Source organism: Sceloporus occidentalis, unplaced genomic scaffold, assembly GCF_023333645.1.
Source record: "Sceloporus occidentalis isolate IW3139 unplaced genomic scaffold, rSceOcc1.0.p SCAF_4, whole genome shotgun sequence".
NCBI classification, from domain to species: domain Eukaryota; kingdom Metazoa; phylum Chordata; class Lepidosauria; order Squamata; family Phrynosomatidae; genus Sceloporus; species Sceloporus occidentalis.
Window position 1 is genome coordinate 199,997,730 of NW_028316984.1, and position 19,287 is coordinate 200,017,016.

Sequence of the window (19,287 nt, forward strand, 5' to 3'; positions counted from 1 at the left end):
GCCCTACTGTCCATGCCAAATCTGGACCTTTGGAGGGTATGGGAGAAGGGCCCCAATCTACCCATCATCTCACCTTTGGGAAACTTGGTTTGCAGGGACTTAAGTTGAGGGCAAAGGGGGAAAGTGAAGGGGAGGATGAAGAGAGAGAGAGAGAACTGGAAGATTTGAAAATCCGCTGAGAAAGTGGGAAGACAGAGGCTGAAGTGCATCTGGATGAAACTGGGAGCCTTGGAGGGTGTGAAAGGAGGGTCCTGATCTACCCATCCCAGCGCCTTTGGGACACACAGTTTGCAATAACTGAAGTAAGCTGAGGACTGGGAGGAGGAGGGTGAGAAAAACTAGGGCATTTGAAAGTCATCTGAAAAGGTGGAGAGGACTGTACAGTCTGTGCCAAATCCGCACCCTTGAAGGCTATGGGCAGAGGACCTGGATCTAGCCATCTCTGCCCCTTTGCTGAAGGCGGTTTGCAGGGACTGGAGTAAGCTGAGGACAAAAGAGGGCAACTGGGAGAAGGAAGAGGAAAGAGAGAGGGGAACCCAAGGTTGTGGGTTCAGTCCTGGGGCTCAGGGTCGACTCAGCCTGGCACCCTTCCCTGGGTCGCTGCAATGAGTGCCCAGCTTGTTGGGGGCAATTCGCTGACACCCCTTGTAAGCGGCCTCGGAGGAGGGAGTGCTTGAGTGGCTGCCCTTGCTCCTGTCTTGCCGGCTGAAGGGGCCGGAGGGGCGGCCCTTGGAGGAGGGGGCTCTTCCTCGGCCTCCCTCCCTCCCTCCCTCCCCGACGGGCGTCCCTTCTTCCAAGCCCTGCCTTTTTCCCGGAGCGAGAGGGTTGTGTCTCCTCCTCCTCCCTCCATTCCTTGCCGGTGGAGTCCTGAGGATGGAGCCCCGCCGCAGCGCTGCCTCTCCTCCTCCTCCTCCTCCTCGGACGGAGTCCTCCGACGGGACCGAGGAGTGCCAGGCGCTGGGGCTGCAGCCGGGGCCGGCGAGCCCCTCCATCTCGGCGGTGATGTTCTCGGCGGGGCTCCTGGGGAACCTGCTGGCGCTGGGGCTGCTGCTCTGGTCCCGTCGGGGGCGGCGTCGGGGCTGTCGGGGGGCGCTGGCTCCCTTCCGAGTGCTGGTGACGGGGCTGGTGCTGACGGACCTCTTGGGCACCTGCCTGCTGAGCCCGATGGTGCTGGCCTCCTACGGGGCCCGCAAGAGCCTGCGGGGGCTGGACGGCGGGGAGGGCCGCCTGTGCCAGGCCTTCGCCTTCGCCATGAGCTTCTTCTCCTTGGCCACCATGGGCTGCCTGGGCGCCATGGCCCTGGAGCGCAGCCTGGCCCTCGGGGCGCCCTACTTCTACCAGCGGCTGCCCCGGGGCCTCTGGTGGGCCGCCCTGCCGGCCTTCGACGCCTTGGCCGCCGCCTTCTGCGCCTTGCCCCTGCTGGGCTTCGGGCGCTACGTCCAGTATTGCCCGGGCACCTGGTGCTTCATCCAGACCCACTGGCCGCCCCCCTCGACGGGGGACCCCCCGGGGGAGCCGGGGGGCCTGGCCTTCGCCCTGCTCTACGCCTCGCTGCTCCTGCTGCTCATCCTGGCCGTCCTCCTGGGCAACCTCAGCGCCATCCGCAGCCTGGCCCACATGCACCGACGCCGGGGCCAGGAGCGCCTCTTCCGACGCCAGAGAGACCCCCAGCACCCCGCCCACAGCGCCGCCCTCTGCTGCTCGGCCCCCGGCCCCCGGGAGCCCCCCCGGCCCTCTCCCCCGGAGGAGCCCCGCACCCTCCAGCAGAGCCCCCCGAGGGCCCCCGTCAAGGACCCAGCCCCGAGGGCCCCAAGGAGAGCCCTGGCCCTCTCCCAGGAGCTGGACCACCTCCTCCTCCTGGCCATCATGACCCTCACCTTCGCCATCTGCTCCCTGCCCTTCACGGTGAGTCAGGGAGGCAGGCAGGCAAGCAGGCAGGCAGGGGACCCGCTCTCCCCGAGGGAGACCCGGACCTAGCTAGCCCTCTTGGGTCTAGAGACTCAGGACGAGAGAGAGGCCCTGCAGCCCCTGGGAGAAAGAGATTCTTGCCCAAAGGGAATCATAGGAGAAGACTTGCCCATAGGAATGATCGGAGGATTCTTGTCCATAGGGAATAATTGGATACAAGTATTCTCCTGTTATTCTCTATGGGCAAATCTTCTCTTATTCTCTATGGGCAAGTATCCTCCTATGATTCTCTATGAGCCAGTATTCTGTTATTCTGTTAGGAATGGCAGAAGGGGGTTGGTCTGGGCGGCCCTTGTGATCTCTTCCAGCTCCAGGATTCTATAATTTTCTATGAGCAAGTATTCCCCAATGATGCTCTAAGGGCAGCTGCTCTCCAATGATTCCCTATGGGCAGGAAGAAGTCTCCTATTATTTTCCATGGGCAAGTATTCTGTTATTCTCTAGGGGCAAGTATGTAGAGAGACCCTGTAGCACCTCTGAGACGCACGGAAAGAAAGCAGTTGGAAGCAGGAGCTTTCATGCATCTGAGGAAGTAGACTGAAGTCTAGGAAAGCTCATGCTGCCAACTTCTTTCTTTCAGTGAGTCTCAAAGGGGCTACAAGAACTCTCTACGTACTGATTCCGCAGACTAACATGGCTATATCTTTGAATTCTGTCTCTATAGGCAAGTGTTCTCCAATGATTCCCTATGGGCAAGTACCGTCATTTGTTTTAGTAGGTCCCATTGGCAGCATGCTCTTGGCCCTTTGTTGTGGCACCAAACAGAGAAGGCTAAATGCCTCACCAAACTACAAATCCCATAGGTGTCATAGTATGGAGCCACAGCGGTCCAAGCCAAGTTAAACTGCATTATTTCTGTATGAAGAGAGATCTAGTAGCACCTTTGAGATTCACTGAAAGAAAGGAGTTGGCAACATGTGCCTGGTATTTTGTTGTGGCACCAGAGCTCTCTGACAGAGAAGGCTACATGCCTCACCAAACTATGGCATCACGTACGGAGCCACAGAGGCCCAAACGGGGCTAAACTGCATTATTTCTTTTTTAACAAACAATTTTTATTGTTAAAACTTCTATACATAATGAACCATACACCTCTCTTTTAAACATTAATTGCTATTTTGCTTCAGACATTTAAACTGGCATAAAACAATATAAATGACTTCCTATCCTTTGCTTTGGACATGTCTATTTTCTCACTTCTTTTCTTTTGATTTTCTGACTTTCATTTTTCTTCTAAATAAACAATATTATTTGTAAGTATTCTTTTCCTATAAATCCCTTTTCCTCTCCCGCTCTGTTAGTGATGATCCCTGACATGCCTCCCTTTTCCGTCTTTGAAAGAGTATCACAATTAACACTCATTTATTAAACATCAGATATTTTTCCTCTCTCTTGCTTCATCTTATTCTCTCAATCCTATTCTTTCAGTTTCTTAAGACTGACCATTCTATCTCATATTTATTTCTTGTTCCCTCTCTCAACAAACATGTTAGTTTATCTGTTTTTATTATATCACACAGCTTTATTAACCATTCTTCTATAGTTGGTTCTACTTTACTTTTTCTTTTTCCATTTTTTTGCAACGATTATCCTTTCTGCTATTGTCATATAGAAGCTATGGTTTAGATTTAGATTTGGATTTCCTGCATGGCAGAATGGGGTTGGACTGGATGGCCTTTGCAGTCTCTTCCAACTCTATGATTCTATGATTCTAAGATAATTCTTCCATACTTTCTCTCTAATTCGGTGGTTCTTGACTTTTGGTCCTCCAAATGTTTTGGACTTCAGCTCCCAGAAGCCCTTGCCAATATGGCCTATGGTCAGAAATTCTGGGAGTTGAAGTCCTGCACATTTGGAGGACCAAATGTTGAAAATGCCTGCTCTAATCCTTCATTGATCATTATTTCTGTATGTCGAGGGATCTTGTAGCACCTTTGAGACTCACTGAAAGAAAGAAGTTGGCAGCATGAGCTTCCGTAGATTTCCGTCTACTTCCTCAGATGCATTTGGTGGAGTGGAAGCCAGGGACAGACCTACAGTATATATAGTATGCCATTGGTGTGTGAAAATGTTGGTGCAAGAAGAGCAGTTTGGCTTTGGAAACCAGCCTGTAGGTGGGGAGAACAAAGAAGTGTTGTAGGACACCCCCCTGAAGAGGAGGGAGGCATGATCCTGGAGAGGAATGAGCCTCCTGCCTTGAAAGGGAGAAGCCTGATCCTGGTTAGGGTTGCAGGAGAAGAAGTGCCCATTTGGGGAGATGGGCTTTGGACTCTCTGGGCAGGTCCTTTTAAGTTTGGGCTAAAGTCAGAACGGTTTCCCTCCAGCCCCCTTCCTCTTCCCCTCATAGGATCTTCTTTTTGTTCTGGTTATCCTTCTTTTATCCAACTTCCTTCTGTGTGAGGTCTGCTTGGCAGTGCACTCTGCATATGCTTTAGGGTAATCCTTGCCTTTGGGTTGTGGCTTGAACTCACCACTCCATAAAGCCCAGAACAGCACTGCATGCAGAAGCAGGTCCTGGGTCCAATCCAGGACAGCAGTAGGTACAGAGAATCAGAACGCATTTTGGCATCAACCCCCACGCCCCCAAAATTGGATCTCCACATCTTTGGAGAGGTGGGCACAGAGTCCCATGGGGGCCTTGGGGCCACAGGCAACCCCCAGGGGCACAGTTTGCTTACCTCTAAGGTAGCTCCTGATGGGGAAGCAGGACTCTGCCTGAGATCAAGCTGATCTAGATGATACCCAAGAGCAAGCAGTCTGGAAAAGTTACCTTTGGAGACTACAGCTCCCAACACAAGAGGAAGGAGTCTCACAAGCTGACAAACAGTAAGAAAAAAGTAATAGGGGAGCCAACATGGGTAGTGAATTGAGTGTTGAAACAGGGATCTGGGAGACCAGGGTTCGAATCTCCACTTGACCGTGGAAAGCTAGTGAGTGATCTTCAGTAAGTCCTACTCTCCCAGCCTCAGAACAAGTCAAGGGTAAATCCATACACAACAAACCTGGCCAAATAAACCCCATGATAGGGTTGCCTTGTTGTTGTTGTGTGCCTTCAAGGTGTTTTCAACACCCTAAGGTGTTTTCTTGGCAAGACTTGTTTTACCTTCCTCGGAGGCTGAGGGTCTGTGACTTGCCCAGGGTCACCCAGTGGGTTTCCATACCTGAATTGGGATTCAAACCCTGTTCTCCAGAGACATAGAGGGTTATCAAACAAGGGAAACTGGAAGTATAATCCAATGGCAATCCGAACGCAATCATGGGGTTTAACATTATTGTGTGAGAGGTGATCACATGCAATTTGGTGCAATGGCATGCTATTTTCGGGCAATGGGAAGTCAGTTCGAACGCAATTTGAATTCATGTAAATTCTAGCGAACTCACGTGAATGTGTTCTGGCCCCACTTTCTTTTCATTCTAAATTAAGAGAAATTCCTCCCGTGTGATAAACTCCCTAGACTCAAACCAATATGCCATTCTGTCTCTTAGGGTTGCCTTAGGGTCACCATAAGTTTCAGAAATGACTTGAAGGCATGCAACAACAACCAAGTAATTAGGGGGCAAAACCATGTATGATGTACTGAAATAAGAAATACAGCAAATTATGTTGAAGGCTATGTTAGAAACAAAATACTATGTTAGTAGCAAAATGTCAGCATTTATCACCATCCTGTACTTTGTTTCCAACATAGAAACCTTTCGTAAAGCTGTGGCTTCCTTGGCCAAGCTAGTTGCCAAGGAAATTAGACAGTAGAACAAGTATCCCTGCAGAAACAGAGCAACCACCATTGAGCAAAGATCTGAAGTCTTCAGAAACAGGAAGCTTGAGACTTAACAAGTAGTTGTTGACATCCAGTCTAATCATCCAAAGAGTCAATGGTAAAGCCAGATGTGGTTGTTCTTTCACAACTCGGCTCTCCAAGCTCAGCCAAGTTGCGTTGGTTTTGGAAAGACACACTGCCAGCCAGAGTCATTTGTACTGGGCTCAGTGGAGACCAATGAGAACTGGAAGGAAGGAATTCCAAATTATTCCCCAAAATAACTTTCCTAGGTTCTGCAGTTGTTCCTACCTGGTTACCAAGAAGTTATTCCCACTTTCTGGATTGTCCCAAACCTTGAAGGCAGCTGACCAAACGCAACGGAAGCTCAAACATTTCATTGGCTTCCAGTGTGTTGAATCTATTTTGATAAGGGAAGTTTCAGTTAGTTCAATGGAATCTTACTCCCAGATAAGTGTGTGCAGGATTCCAGCCTTACTAATTATATGCCTTACTTTTTATTGCATTGCAATGATACATTGCCGGCATGAGGAAACCACACGGCATATAAACAACCCTCAAATCCCAGGGAGTCAGCTAGTAAAATAACCCCAGCGGCAGCGTGTCCAAACGAACCATAATTTGTCTGTGAGCATGCATGGAATTAAAACGCCACATATCTAGAAATCAGCAGGGAGTGTTGAGTCAGTGGTATGACTAACGGATCTTCTTTTTCACAGTCAGACTGTTTATTCATTTTTTTTACTGACATACGTCACAAGCAGGTGTAAACATAGTTGGATTTCCTTTAAATGTGTGCATTTTCAAAAAGGCACTTGAGCAGGAAAAAGGCAGGCTTAAAACCTTGAAAGATCTCCTTTAGCATTCCTCTAGATTTCCAAGATTGACCAGCTCGGTCTGGCAGGTTTCCTGTAGGATCTGGCTGACCGTGAACAAACAAAATGCTGGACTAGGGTAGGCATTGGATTTAATCCGCTCCAGGGGCTTCTTTTGCCAGGATACATGGATTCCTGCACTGCAGTGGCAGGGGTTTAGACTAGATTAACTTTGGATTACCTCCAACAATCTATTTCTGTGATCCTGGCTGAGATCCTGGCACTGGGGACATGTTGCACCTGAGTAATTGTAATACATCACCTGTCCAATCCCCCACTTTTTGTCCGCTGCAGCACCCCCAACAACATAGCCATTCTGCGCCAGTCAGAAGTACTGTGTTCAGTTCTGGGCACTTCATTTTAAGAAGGATATAGATGAGCTGGAGCAGGTTCAGAGGCAAGGAGGGTGATGAGAATTCAGAAACATAGCCGTGTTAATTTGGAGTATCAGAATGCAAAGGGATCTTGTAGCACCTTTGAGACTAAATGAGTGTAGCATGCACTTGTGTAGACTTGATAAGAGGTATGAAGAATAAAACGTATGAGTAGAGGTTGAAAGAACTGGTCATGTTCAGCTTGGTGAAGAGAAGACTGAGGGGTGACATGACTGCTCTCTTTAAATATCTCAAGGGCTGCCATAAAGAGGAGGGGGAAGGCTTGTTCTCTGCTGAAGGGAGGACCAGGTGTAATGGACTGAATTTACAGGAGCTTAAATTTCAATTGAACATTAGAAGGGACTTCTTCACAGTAAGTGCAGTTGGACAATAGAACCAAATGCCTGGAGACATGATGATGTCTTGTTCTCTGCATAGTTGGGGATGCTCAGTCTAGCTGAAGATCCTGCACAAAGTGGGGGATTGGATTCAATGGCCTGGAAGATTGCTTCCAGCTCTAGGATTCTGTGATCTCCTGGGATACACCTAAAAAGCATCCAGGTCTTTTTCTATATCTGGACACACACCCATAATGACATCCTGAGAGATCCTCAGAAGAGCCCCACAGAGGAGGCTTGTCCCTATGTGTTGAGCTATAAGAAAATATATGAAAATAGTACACACATACACACCCTTCTCTTTCTTGTTGTGGCAGAGAAAATGTGGGTTCTTGGTTGCATATTTCAAACTCTACAGCTGTAGAGTCCTTAGGACTGGAGCGTGGCTTTAGTGTGGCTTCCAGACTCTTAGGACGCATGCATCATTTAAACAACATACCTTCAAAGTGACCCAAAGCAGCTTTATTTTAGCCTGTCTGTATGGGGCCATAGAATCGTGGCATTGGAAGACCTCACTAAGCTGCTCGTCTTTGGGCTTAGTGATTTCCAGACTTTTCAGCATTTTGTTTGCCTCATTCTGGACACTTCCCATCTTGTCCACATCTTTCTTGAACCAGGGACGTAGCCAGGATTTTAGGAAGGGGGGGGGTCCAGACTAAGTGCCAACATTATAATGGGTCTTGAGTGCGGCGGCGCAGCAGCACACACCATTCATTTTTCTAATGGAAGGGGGGGTCCGGACCCCAAGAACCCCCGCCCCCTTGGCTACGTCCCTGCTTGAACTGTGGTGCCCAGAACTGGACACAGTATTCCAGGTGAGGTCTGACCAAAGCAGAATCAAAAATTCCATGCCTGTTTTGGGGATAGAATGTATTCACCTATCTTTTACCAGTCACATTGTTGAGAGTAGGAAAGTCTTTCAATTTGAAAGGATGGGAAAGTAAGCTGTGGAAATGGAGCCATTCCCAGCTGGTTCTTCTCGCTTCCCACGGATGCTGACGGATTCCTAGTCATTGCCAATGGATGGGTCTTCACTACATTTAAACATCTTCCATCATGTACCTCATTTATATTTTCCCATCAAGCTTAGTCAGAATCTGAGAAGGAACAGCTGGTTTTTAGAAGGTCTCATGACAGATAGTTGGAAAAGAATATCACATCATTTCATTACAGCATCCTGTTGTTTGGATGCATAGAAGAGAAAAAGGAATGGTTTACTGGATGTCCCAAACCACACCAGGAGGCACCAGATGAAGGAAAGCTGGTTTAAATAGAGGAGAAATGAGAGTGGAGCATGATAGATATTTCCAGGATTGTGCTTCTTGTGGGGCTGTCTAGTTCCTCAGATTCCACAGCTCTGCAAAAGAAAGTACAGGACTCAATACTGAATTTGGCTTCTTCAGTGGCTAGGGATTGTGTTTTTTAAAGAAGAAGAAGAAGAAGAAGCAAGATTCTGGTCCTCATAGAATCATAGACTTGGAAGAGACCGCATGGGCCATCCAGTCCAACCCCATTCTGCCATGCAGGAAATCTAAATCAAAGCATCCCCAACAGATGGCCATCCAGCCTCAGCTCAAAGACCTCCAAGGAAGGAGACTCCACTACACTCCAAGGAAGGAGTGTGTTCCACTGTCGAACAGCCCTTACTGTCAGGAAGTTCCTCCTAATGTTCAGGTGGAATCTCTTTTCCTGTAGCTTGCATCCATTGTTCCGGGTCCTGTTCTCTGGAGCAGCAGAAAACAAGCTTGCTCCCTCCTCAATATGACATCCTTTCAAATATTTAAACAGGGCTATCATATCACCTCTTAACCTTCTCTTCTCCAGGCTAAACATCCCCAGCTCCCTGAGTCGTTCCTCATAGGGCAAGGTTTGTGGCCAATGCTTGCTGAATGGAGGACAACTGAATGAAGAGTCTGGGGGCCATTATAACATTAGCATCCTGCATACTGACTTGCTTCTCCCCACATATATAAAAAAGGAGATGGAATTATTCAAGGCTCTTAACAGCTCTGTGAATTAAGCAGGACAAAAGAAACAATGCAGAGTTCTTCCATCCTGTGGGCAACTGGTGGGCTGTTAATGTCATCAGAATACTGCTGCCCTCTCAGTTGGCTGTACAGGTTAGGGCTTCCTTATCTGGAATTCCAAAATCTGAACAAATCCAAAATTGTCCACATGGGTAATTGAGATAGTGACACTTTTGCTTTCTGGTGGTTCAGTGTACACAAACTTTGTTACCTGTACAAAATTATTTAAAATATTATATATAAAATTACCTTCTGGCTAAGTGCACAAAGCTGGAAGAGACCACAAAGGCCTTCCCTTCCAACCCTTTGCCATGCAGGGATACACAATAAAAAAACAAAAGGTATAAACAAACATAAATGAACTTCATTTTTAGACTTGGACCTCATCTCCAAGATACCTCATTATGTCTATGTAAATATTCCAAAATCCAAAGCACCTCTGGTCCCAAGCATTTCGGTTAAGGGAGATTTTACCTGCATTTGAATTTCAGGTATTCCAAAATCATCCAAAATATGGAACAGTTCTGTTCCCAAGCATTTCAGATAAAGGATGCTCAACCTGTATCAGTAAGGCAAGAACAACAACAATAACAGTTTATTTTAAGAGCAGAGTATGTGCAAAGTGTTCTATATCTTCATCTGGCTGTGCCTGCTTCAGGGCAGGTAAATGTGTTTTTGCTTTTGAGGATACCATAGATCATTGGGCTAGAATCCTGTTGGTGCTTTTCATGTGCATGGATTTCCCTGTGGAAGCAGTTGGGGTTTTTATGTGGTGCAGAATGACCACATTCAGTTCAGGACTGCAGAACCAGAATTGCAAACATGTTGCCATTGCAGATGGGTGCACATGTGCTTTGAGCAAGTCGCTGTGCTGTGTGCAGGTAGATTCTCATGTGCATTTGGTTGTGCAGTCGGTTGCATATTTGTTGTTTTGGCTCAGTTGTGCAACGCTGCCACCCAACATAAGGGTTGGAATGTATAAATCTTTCATGAAGAGATTTACACTATGCAGTCCCATTGTAGGATCTTGGCCTTTGACTACAGTGTTGACTATGCAATCTCCAACTCCATCACAGTATGAAGCCATTCAGATTTTGTAAATGGATGTTTCATTAACCTTTTCACAACCTGACACATCCCTAGACATGGTGCACTATAACTCCCATTGAATACTTGTAGAGGTGGGGTCCACATTCAAGACTCTTATTTAGGTTTGTACAGCATATCCAGCTTGCCATCCAAAGGGCAAAGCACAGAGAAATCTATTTTTTATTTCCTTAAGGTGGTGGTCAGAAACCTCAGGACCCACTCAGCAGCTCCCAATACATTGGTACAGACAGAGCATATACACTTTACCCTTTTTTAAAAAAATTATAAATCCCAGAATCCCCCAGCTAACATAGGTAAGGGATGAGATTCTGGAAAATGTAGTGTAAATAAAAGAATAGCTAGTCATACATCAAGGAGACCATAACTTTACATTGTGGAGTTATGTGACAACTGCACTAGAGAACTGCAAGACTGTGCAATTGAATGTGTGAACAAATGTGAAAGCCATCATTGCAATGCACTATCCATGTGCAATGCACAAGCCGCATCCACATGTGTAATGCATAATGGCACCACATGTAATTACATCACATTCACACCTCTCCTTCCACAGCCTTTGACTGAATAATGTTATGCCACAGTCAAAAAAGGGCAACCTCATGCATAAGGGAATTGTACATACGTAAGTCACTAATAGATTGCCTACTGATGTTCCTAAGCTCCAGTTGCTGAAAGACAGAAACGGGATTTTGTAAGCATTCCCCCTCTAGTGTGCTTCTGTGAGATAGACTGGCACATGAGACAAATGTTTGCATTTTATGTTTTGGTCAAAGCAGAACATAGAAAGATGAGTGGATTAAATTAATCCACTTGGACAGCTGCTGTACGGGGACCAACTTCCATAAATCCATTTGCAGTGTGGTCTGTCTGAGTTCTGCCTCTTTGGTGCAGAAATTCTTTGCTGGAGAAACAAGTCAAAGGAAAACTAAATTTGGGAAGGAGAGTGTGCAGGGGTGGGGAGAATGTATTTGTGTGTATGGGCCAAGTTGGTGTAGTGGTTTGAGCATTAGACTCTGGAGAGCAGGGTTCAAATTCCCACTCAGCCATGAAAACACACAGGGTAATCTTGGGCAAGTCTCAGTCTTTCATCCTCAGAGGATGGCAATGGCATCCTCTGAAGAAACTTGCCAAGAATACCCTGTGAAAGGATTTCCATAAGTCAGGGATGACATGAAGGCACACAGCATTTAGGAATTTAATTGGGGGGATTTGGGGGAGAAATGGATTTGCAGAGAAAGAAAATACTGACTGAAATCCTAAATCAGGGGAATGAGTCTCACTTTTCACCCAAGGAGTTATGCAATGATTGCGCCTCAGGCTGCATCCGCACTGCAAGAACAAAGCAGTTTGACACGTCTTTAACTGCCATGGCTCAATGTGATAACATTCTGGGATTTGTAGTTCTGTGGACTGTTTAGCCTTCTGTCAGAGAGCTCTGGTGCTACAACAAGCTAAAAATCCCAGAATTCCATAGCATTGAGCCAGGGAAGTTAAAGTGGTATCAAACAGCTTTGTTTCTGCAGTGTGCAGATGCAGCCTTAGTAAACTGGGACATCGAATGTGCAAATAAATGTGATATCCTCAGTTGTGAGGGTTGGTGTGGATCTGCATGTGCACTGCACCGTAACACAATGTGTGCAATGGCACCACATGTTCAACTCTGCCTTTGCAGTGTCCAAATGAATAGGGATGCTACACCATAGCCAAAAAAGCAGAATTGCATGCAGGGAGGAATGTATGCATAAGCAAGGGTATAAATATTTTAATAACAGTAATATGGCCTCATTAATTCAACCCAAATATAGATGTCATACATAGATGTAAATGGTGTTAAATCTTTTAAAATGTGTTTTAACCTGTTTTTCCTTGCAAATATATTTTTTACTTATTTAATTTTTGTGTTGGTTTAAACTTTGTAATTTATTTAATACCTTTTGTAAGCTGCCCTGAGATGGTATAAATAAATGAGAGCCGTCATAGTCTGGTGGTTTGACGTTGACTAGACTCTGGAGACCAGTGTTCAAATCATATAATCCAACTGGGTGACCTTTGTCAAATCACACTCTCTCAGCCTCAGAGGATGGCAATGGCAACCCCCCTCAGAAGATATTTGCCAAGAAAACCCCACAATAGGTTCACCTTAGGGGCGCCATAAGTTGGAAATGACTTGACGGCACACAACAACAACAAATACTTATTTTAACAATAATAACAACAAGTGATAGTAGTACTAGTCAATATTTCCACAGTATTTTGAGCAGACATCCAATGGTTGATCAGTTATAATCATTGTGAATACTACTTGTACCATCGTTGAATAGATTTGTCTTCTTATCTAGTGTAAAATCCTTCTACAAAAGCTCAGGAGTGGCATTTGTAAACTGGTGAATAGTCTGCCCATGAGTGTTCACCTTACAGACGGACTGAAGCATGAGTCACCTTAAACCTTGTTTGCTCAAGGATGCCTGAGAAGGAGGAAGTCTTATGTAAATAATTGGATAATTGAATCCATGGAAAAGAACCTTTTTCTGTTTCTTTCTGCATCACAAAATTACAAATTACAAGATTCCATGCACACACAACACACAAGCAAGTGATGGAAGAGGATTCCATCCAAAAGCAGTTAGAAACGCATATGCTTTGGGGGGATTATGCGCCCCACACACATTATTTGAAATTGCCCAGGAGAATCAAAGGAGACCTGAAGGAAGCAGCACATTTCGCCACTTGAATGAGTATGAACTCAATGATAACCATCAACAGAAAACAAGCCGGGATCTGCTCAGGAACCTCCAGCAGAGCCAGGATGAAAATGGTGCAAAGAATTACATACAGCCCCTTAATGCAGGAAATGTTTCTGACATCAATTGGTGCAGCAAAAAATAAAAGGAGGGTTCTTTATCCAGTTTAAGTGGAACACAGGAAATTGTTGAGGGCCTGGCTCACATTTGGAGGTAAATGCGCATCTGTGGTTTTGCCTGCCTGCCAATTATGTTGACTTTCTTTTCCTGCCTCCTCTCTTTACTGCTTTCTCCCTTTTGCCAAATAGAATCATAGAATCTCAGAGCTGGAAGGTATCCCCAAAAGCCATCCAGTCTGACCCCATTTTGTCATGCAGGAAGACACCATCCAAGCGCTCCCAAAAGACGGCCATCTTGCCTTTGTTTAAAAACCTCCAAAAAAGGAGACTCTACCACTTTCCAAGGCAGTCTGTTCTAGCATCAAGTAGCTCTTACAATAAAGAATTCCTTTCTCTGATGTTTAGGTGGAATCTCTTTTCTTGTACTGTCTGACCTCCAAATCCATGGGGCTAGGCATGCAGGACCTTTGCAGAAGTAGAAAAACCACAAATATCTCTAGGCTCCACAAACCTTAACTTAAATGAATCCCATTTGGAGAGAAAGGCGGAATATAAGTGAAATAATAAATAAATAACTCAGTCTATATTCCTGTCTGTAGAGGCTAAATACAGTATCATCCAAAACCCACAAAACAGTGATATCTGTATTGGGCCAGCCAAAATACATATTATAGCCATTGCAAGCTTTCAAAATTCCACTGGCTTCTTCATCAGGCAAAGGAGTTAAAAATCCTAAGAAGAAATTTCTTCTTTCTTTCTTTCTTTCTTTCTTTCTTTCTTTCTTTCTCTTTTTCTTTCCCTCTTCCTCCTGTATGATTTTTAACACCTTGCCTGATGAAGAAGCCGATGGAGCTTCGAAAGCTTGCACCATGTTAAATGCACATTTTGGTTGGTCCAATAAAGGTATTATTGTTTTGTGGATTCTGGATGATACTGTACTTTGCTATATGGCCAATAGTGCTATCCCTGGAACTGTTTTCTAGCAGATAAATAACCTAAGCAAAGTGTTGCTTCCATCCTGCCATCTCAGGACATGCCAGCCCTTGCAGTCCACTGGGTATGTTCTTAGAGGAATGGTGGCCACAGCCATGACAGGGGACCAGAGCTGGGCAAGGCCTTTTTAAAAGTGGTCTTTACGTTTTCTAATCTATGCTTGTCATCTGCGATTGTCTGCAGTAGGCAGCAAAACTAAAAAAATGAATAAATCTTATTCAGTTATTCATGGCAAATCCAAGACTAGTCAAATCCACAAAAGTTAAACCCTCAAAAGTTGAGGTTTAGTTGTAATTTGAATCCATGGTTTTGGGTTCAAGTCTCTGGAGCAGCAGAAGACAAGCTGGTTCCATCTTCCACCTGACATCCTTCCAGATATTTAAAGACAGCTCCCACGTCACCTCTTAGTCTTTTCTTTTCCAGCTCCCTAAGTCCTTCCTCATAAGGCTAGGCTTCCTTCCCAGGACACGTTCCAGCTTGTTGATAACCTTCTTGAACTGTGAGGCCCAGAACTGGACACAATAATCCAGGTGAACAAAGCAGAAAGGAATTGTACTGCTACTTCCCTCATCCTGGATCCTGTGCTCCTGCTGATGCAACCCAGAATTGCATTGGCTTTTTTGGCTGCATCACACTGTTGACTCATGTTTAGATGTATTTATTTCTAGTCCCCAGGAGCTCTAAGCCTGGTATATTTGGGGGGGAATTCATTGTCATACTATCCTTGGTATAATGTCAAGTTGAAACACAAAGGACTTAAATGCTAGATCCAACTACAGTTGTTGTTGTTGTTGTTGTTGTTGTTGTTGTGTGCCGACTTTTCCGACTTATGACAACCCAAAGCAAAACTAATATGGGGTTTTCTTGACAGGATTTGTCCAGAGGGGGTTTGCCTTTGCCTTCTTCTGAGGTTGAGAGAGTGTGATGTCTCCAAGGTCACTCAGTGGCTGCATGGAGATTTGAACCCTGGTCTCCAGAGTCATAGTCCAACACTCAAACCACTACACCACCCTGCCTCTCTATCAACTAGAATAGACCCATAAAATGAGTGGGATTTACTTACGTGTGATTCACCAGTCAACAAGGAATTCAATAGGTCTACAGTACTTTAGGGAACGGCTGTTAGGATTCAACCCATTTTCATTTATTTTAAGGCTGATAAAGCATCATGGCTAAAAGTCATAGCTAGGAAAATCAGGATGTCCTGGGTTCAGGTTTTGCGGGTGGCATGAACTTGTGATGTAGTAGTTAGAGTGCTGATGTTTTAATACTGTAATAGTTTAATTCCGTTTTAATTTACATTTTTGTAAGCTTTTAATTGAACTGTGTTTTTAGACTACAAGGTGCTTTGAGTCCCAATTTTGGAAGGAAAGTGGGGTGCAAATACATTTTATTATTAATAATAATATTACTAATACTATTAATAGAGTGTTTGACAGGGAGCTGAAAGATCTAGCTCTGGGTGCGTCATTTTTAAAAAGGATATAGGCAGGTTGGAGCAGGTTCAGAGGAGGGCAACAAGGCTGACCAGAGGTATGGAGAACAAAACATATGAGGTTTAAGGACTTAGGTATGTTCAGCCTGGTGAAAAGAAGACTAAGGGATGACATGATTGTCCTTTTTAAATATCTGAAGGACTGCAACAAAGAAAAGGGGGAAGCCTGTTATCTGCTGCCTCAGAGGGAACCGGGTTTGAAGTTATAGGAGACTAGATTTTTTGCCTGAACACTAGAAGGAAGTTTGTGACACTAAGAGTGGTTTGGCATTGGAAGTCATTGCCAAGGGTTATGGTGGCATGCACTTTTCATGCTCATTGGGTATTTGTGATGTGCATTGGGTACTACTTCAGAATACAGTGATGAGCATTGGGTACTTCTCAGTAATACTTCATAACACCAAGAAAAAAAATGTGAAGAAAGCAGAGGAATATAAAATTAGACCCTTTGTTCCTAAACATTAATTCTTGTAAGTAACAGCTAATAATTTTACCATTTTTCATTCCTGTGAGAAAGTCTTTTTTAAAAAATAAAGGGCACTTGTGATGCACATGAGCATTTGTGATGTACAATGGGCACATCTAGTGCATGTCAGGCACTTCTGATGCACATTGGGCAACTCTGTTGCCTCTGGCACTTTCTAACTGGTGTCCAGGTGCACATTGGGGGTATGGCGCATTGGTGACTCACCTGTCTATCATTGTGCAATGGATATTCGAATATTGTAGCATCAGGGCAGCCCCCTGTGGCTATGGACAATCCAAAATTACTCAGTTGTATTTGCTGCACAGTGAAGTCCGCTTCCAAAGATGTGTGTCCCCTGCTGAATTCCATCCTACGCAATTGCTAAATGGTGCTTTTTTGTCCCTTTCTCCCTTTCCAGATCCATGCCTTCATGAACAGATTTACTCCGGGTGGCGATTACAAGGAAGACCTTCGAGTGATGAGGTTTCTGTCCATTAATTCCATCATTGACCCCTGGGTGTTCATCATCCTGCGTCCCTCAGTCCTCCGGTTGATACGTTCTGTACTCTGCTGTCGAATGCCATTCAGGTCACGGACTAAGAACAAGCAGGGATCTTTTGTAGCTAAACCAAAGCCTATGCCAGAGGTTGACATTTGCCGTCAGTAGTCCTCCACGGTTTTGGAGAGTACGTCTGGCCATCTGAGGGGTCCTCAGGGTAACTACAGAACCATAACTTGAAAGTTTTGATTTTTGACTTATCATGTCTGCTGAGTACTGTATTGATGTGTGCCATGGACTGTCCAATTGTCCATTGTCCTGCATTTGTCAGAGGCACATCTGGGAGGACTGTCCAAAGTGACCCCATCTTTGTGTTGCCCCAGAAATACTTCAATGAATGCACCAATAAACAAATTTGAAGGAAACAGAGGAAAATGAAATTAGACCCTTGGTCCATCTAATGCCGTATTATCTACTCTGGCAACAACTCTCTAGGTTTCCAGATGGGAATTTTTCCCCATGTGAAGAGATCAAAGACTGAACCTGGGACTTCTTGGTATTGATTAAGTGATGCTTTGTTGCTAAGATGTTCTGCCACAAGAGAGAAAGAGGGAGTGAATGAATGCATGAGCATACCACTCATGTCTACACCAAATTGTTACTCCCAGCAAGAGTATACCCATTGGATCAGTTATTGTTGTTGTGTGCCTTCAAGTCGTTCCTGATTTATGGCGACCCTGTCATGGGGTTTCCTTGGCATATTCCTTCAGAAGGGGTTTGCCATTGCCTTCCTCTGGGGCTCCGGAGACCTGGTCCAGCACTCAAACCACTGAAACACTCTGGTTCTCAGTAGGAACTTGCTAAATCAGCACTTAAGATAAAATCCACTCACTCGGTGAATCTAAACAAGTTGACTAGCAACTGGACATAGGCATCAATAACACATCTTTTTTGTTCAAACTCTAATACAGAGTTTAAAAAGCGTTCCGTCTTTGACAACATGTTGGTCTTTTTGCCATGCCAAGTGTAAAGGCAATCCCCTTGGTCAAAAAGGGACATTGTGGGTGCGGGCTGCTATGGGGTCAAGAAAGGGCAGGAAAACCTCCTTCTATCAATGTCCTTATATTTACTCATTTCAGGTTCCAAGCTGCTGTTTGTATATGAAGCTGTGTATTGTCAGACCTGATGGTCACTGTGTGTGTGTGTGTGTGTGTGTGTGAAATTCATTTTAAAGATTCTTTTTCTATTTAATAAATGTGGACAAACCATTGCCTCTGATTTTTTTTTATTTTATTATTTTTGGCTGTGAAGTCGAAGGCTTTCACAGCCAGAATCCATAGTTTTTTGTGGGGATTTGGGCTGTGTGTTTTGTTTTGATTTGTTTTTCTCTCTGCTATGTTCTTCTCATGTTTCATGGTTCTTCCCATTAACCTGAAGAAGATTTTAAAATGTTCAGGAGTAAGTTCCACTGAATTCCGTGGGGTTCACTCCATATAAGGCTGACATCCTGCTGGTGACACAGGGATAAATTCCCTTATACCTATGGGCAAAAATTGCCTTATACTTGTGGATTGCACTTTGGTAGCATTGTGTGATGGAGCTAGCTATGTTATGGGCACAGCAGTGGGATTGTACATTCATGCACATTGTACACTATGCACATTGCGTAAGTGCACATTGCACATGCACATCCATGTGTATGAGCGTTTAGTTGCACAGCACTGAAATTCACTAATGAATTGTGGTAGCATTCCACAACTGCTACGTAATTCTGTGAGTGTAAAGTTATACTCCATCCCCTTGATGTAAGATCTCTTGCCGTAAGTATCCTTAACATTACAGGCACAGTTAGACAAACTTTCTGAATTCTGTGCAGGTTTTAAAAAATGCAAGTTTTCTTTACATAAAATTACACTTAAGATAAAAGGGCAGTGTGAACATGTGTGAGTATTTCACAGAGGATGAGTGTAGACCAATGCATATAAAACTGTAACATGGCAACTTTGCAGCATTATTGCTTTGTACGGAGTTTCCACTTGCATGATACCCAAACTGAGGAAAGTAGATCGCTTGTCAGGGAAGCTGCAGCTGTGAATTTCTGCACTGCCAAATGGCCCCAGGACTCCTTACAGCTCTATGATTCCATGGTTCTATCATTGTCTGTATGCAACATGTGGTTTTGTTTTTGTACTTTTTGATTTTATGGATTTCTGTATATACAAAAGTAGAGGATTATTATAATAATAAAGAATTGCCTTCACAATTGGTCGGCCCATAAATGAAGACTGATTTCTTTACAAAATCTCTAAATCCCATTTTCAGCTGTGGCTCACGCAACAATATACAAAACATCTCAAAAATTGCAGTCAGCGATTCAATATCGGTAATGAAAAATGTCATGGCACAATAGTTTCCAAGATAATATCTGTCCCTGTGCTGACTTCTC

General features: G+C 44.8%; 1 protein-coding gene across 1 annotated transcript; it reads left to right on the top strand.

Moving 5' to 3' along the window:
- The first annotated feature begins 873 nt into the window (after positions 1–873).
- On the top strand, positions 874–19,065 carry PTGER2 (prostaglandin E receptor 2). The gene is made up of 2 exons (XM_089523187.1): positions 874–1,905; positions 16,761–19,065. The coding sequence occupies exons 1-2, from the start codon at positions 874–876 to the stop codon at positions 17,007–17,009; spliced, it is 1,281 nt and encodes a 426-aa protein (XP_089379313.1). The 3' UTR covers positions 17,010–19,065.
- Positions 19,066–19,287: the final 222 nt, after the last annotated feature.